General features: G+C 55.2%; 1 protein-coding gene across 1 annotated transcript in view; it reads left to right on the top strand.

Annotated features, from left to right (window-relative positions):
* Positions 1-564: 564 nt before the first annotated feature.
* The window catches only part of LOC106013644 (flocculation protein FLO11-like), a gene marked incomplete at its 5' end in the record, with an annotated part of 6707 nt that continues 4381 nt past the window's right edge, over positions 565-2890 (top strand). The window contains 2 exons of the mRNA XM_013089916.1: positions 565-1909; positions 2165-2879. Coding sequence (XP_012945370.1) covers positions 565-1909; positions 2165-2879 — 2060 coding nt within the window. The remainder of the gene's footprint in view (positions 1910-2164; positions 2880-2890) is intronic.

Below are 2890 nucleotides of genomic sequence, written 5' to 3'. Positions count from 1 at the left end.
ATATATACGGTATATAGAAACACACTAGGAAGATGAAACACTCCACCACATTTTTGCTTACAGGTACAGATTGTTGTCACAAAAACTTGTTTTTCCTTTCCTCCAAAAACAGAATCTACAAGCAAGGAACTACCAGACGGACACACGTCAAATGTTCCAAACAGACACACGTCAAAGATTCCAAACAGACACACGTCAAAGACTCCCCCACCTGTCACACCGAGCCCACCCCGGTCTCCTCCCTCCCTGCAGACAGCCACTCACGCCACACCGGCCTTGGTGACGTCAAACGAACCAGCCCCTGCAGCTCCCACCAGCCATCCCCCAGTTGTCAGCGACAGAGCTAACATTGCACCAGCACCACCAGCACCAGCACCACCACCACCAACAACAACAACAACAAGCGCTGGAGACCGCCCCAGAATCGTCGAGGCTAATCTCGAGTATCGACAACTTCTCACCCATTTATTCGACGGCAATGGCGCACAAACGCCTCACACCAACACACCGATTCGGAAAGCAGAGATCATTCTTCGAGGCAACGGTTCAAATTATCCGACTCAGAAATTTGAAAAGAGCAATGTTCCCATCAACCCAAAGCAGCCAAAACTGTTCGTTTCGCCGGGCGAGGATCCAGCTAACCGTGACGGAAGACAGAACCATCCGCAGAACGCGGGTCCCCAAGACCGCCGTGAGAAGGACGTGTTCTTGTCGAGCAAACCCTCGGCAGAGCTCGTTCTCCTGGTGGTGTGTGCCGTCCTCTTCTGTGTTCTCTTCACTGGACTCATCCGTTGGGGAATCAAGAGACGAGGGCGCGACAAACACGGCCTGACACTGACCGACCACCAGCGCCGCATGATGCAGTGTGTGCCGCTACACGCCAGAAAGCCGCCCGACTGGACAATGGCGACAATCTACGAGTGTGAAGAGACCCCGGAGGTCAGCCCATCCCCACCATCAACACAGAGGACTTCCTGTGTGGTAGACATCGGGACTTCCCGACCGGACGTTCCGCACCAAGACCTTCCTCCACGACCGTCGGGTTTCCCCGATACCAGCAGCACGGAGGGACTCTCACTACTCTCTGACCGGGCGACTTCCCAGAGTGGGACAGCCCAGGACACTTTACTGGAGGACCTGGAGGGAAGCGGCAGCAGTAGCGAAGACGACATGTGGTCTGCCGATGAATGCGCCGGGCGGTACATCCCGGAGATCTCGAGCCCACACAGCACCAGCGTGGCGTCTACCACTCGGGAATCAAACAACATCTCAACGGACAGAAACCCCTGTGGCGCAGGATGCCGGGTAGTACACGAAGACCAAGTGTTACTTCTCCCACCAAGTCACTCACAGCAACTTGAAGCTACCACAGCTCCCGGCGCAGACAGCAACAACAACAACGAGAATACTAACGATAACAACAGCGGCAACAACAAGAACATACGTAGTGGTAGCACCGGCAGCAGATTCTTGAGTTCCTTGACAGAAACATTGCGTCATTTCAACAGAGACTGGGTCGGCATGAACTTGCTACAGACCCGTCCTTCAGAAAGAGAAAATTCTGAAAGAACGAATCATTGTCGTGGAAGTGCTCACGAAAACTCACGGGACGCTCAACACAACTCACTCAGAGGCGGAGACGGAAGTGGCCACAGCTCTGACTTCTCCCACCATCCTCCCCAAGCCACGCCCTCACTGTCTCACTCCACCCCCCCAACTGACACCACCACACCTCCAACTGACATCACCACACCTCCAATGTCTCACTTCACACCTCCAACTGACAGCACCACACCCCCAACTGACAGCACCACACCCCCAACTGACAGTACCACACCTCCAACTGACAGCACCCCGCCTCAGCCATCTGTAGAGACGGAGATTGTCTATGACGACTCATTCCCCGCACGTCCAAGATACCAGCAACTCGAAGCTCCTCAAGCTCCAATACTTTCTTCAACACAAAACGCTATGGTGTCTTCTACAAGTCCTTTATCACCAGAACTTGGAGGAGGAAGATACGTTGTTTTTTATAACAGAGAGTTTAACAACGTGTGCCAAAGTCCCTGTGTTCACCAAAATGAAAGTCCCTGTGTTCACCAAAATGAAAGTCCCTGTGTTCACCAAAATGAAAGTCCCTGTGTTCACCAAAATGGTGGCTCAGACGAAGGAACCGCTCACGAAGATCTTTACAGCGTCGTGTTCAGAAGTCGAGCGGACCGACCGTGCACGCCCCCGCCCCAGGCCCGACACCTCCGACCGTGCATGAGGAGATCTATCGAGAGGCGCAGAATACACAGGCACTATTCCAACCGACACCAACACATTTACGCCAACGCCCCTCAAAGTACACACGACTCGCCGGCACAACACACTGCTCCCACCGCACCGTCTATGAGCCAGCTTCTGCTTCACGCCTACAACCACGCCCACAGCCACGCCCATAACCACGCCCACACCCACAGTCACGCCCACACCTACAGTCACGCCCATAGCCACGCCCACAACCATGCCCACACCCAGAGCCAGACTGGAGACTCTCAAGCCCCCTCTGCGGTCATCGACGAGAGACTGACGACTGATGACACAGTGAGGCCTCCACCACCAAACTACTCGCAGCACACGTCCCCCGGACAACAACCGTCACTCTCCCAGTCTCAGACCGCCCCTCACACGTCCTGTCAACCGTCCCTGTCCCAGTCTCAGACCGCCCCTCACATGTCCTGTCAACCGTCCCTCTCCCAGTCTCAGACCTCCCCCCACATGTCCTGTCAACCGTCCCTCTCCCAGTCTCAGACCGCCCCTCACATGTCCTGTCAACCGTCCCTCTCCCAGTCTCAGACCTCCCCTCACATGTCCTGTCAACCGTCCCTCTCCCAGTCTCAGACCT

This window comes from Aplysia californica, unplaced genomic scaffold (genome assembly GCF_000002075.1).
Source record: "Aplysia californica isolate F4 #8 unplaced genomic scaffold, AplCal3.0 scaffold01079, whole genome shotgun sequence".
Lineage (NCBI taxonomy): Eukaryota > Metazoa > Mollusca > Gastropoda > Aplysiida > Aplysiidae > Aplysia > Aplysia californica.
This window is presented reverse-complemented; position numbering and strand designations above follow the sequence as displayed.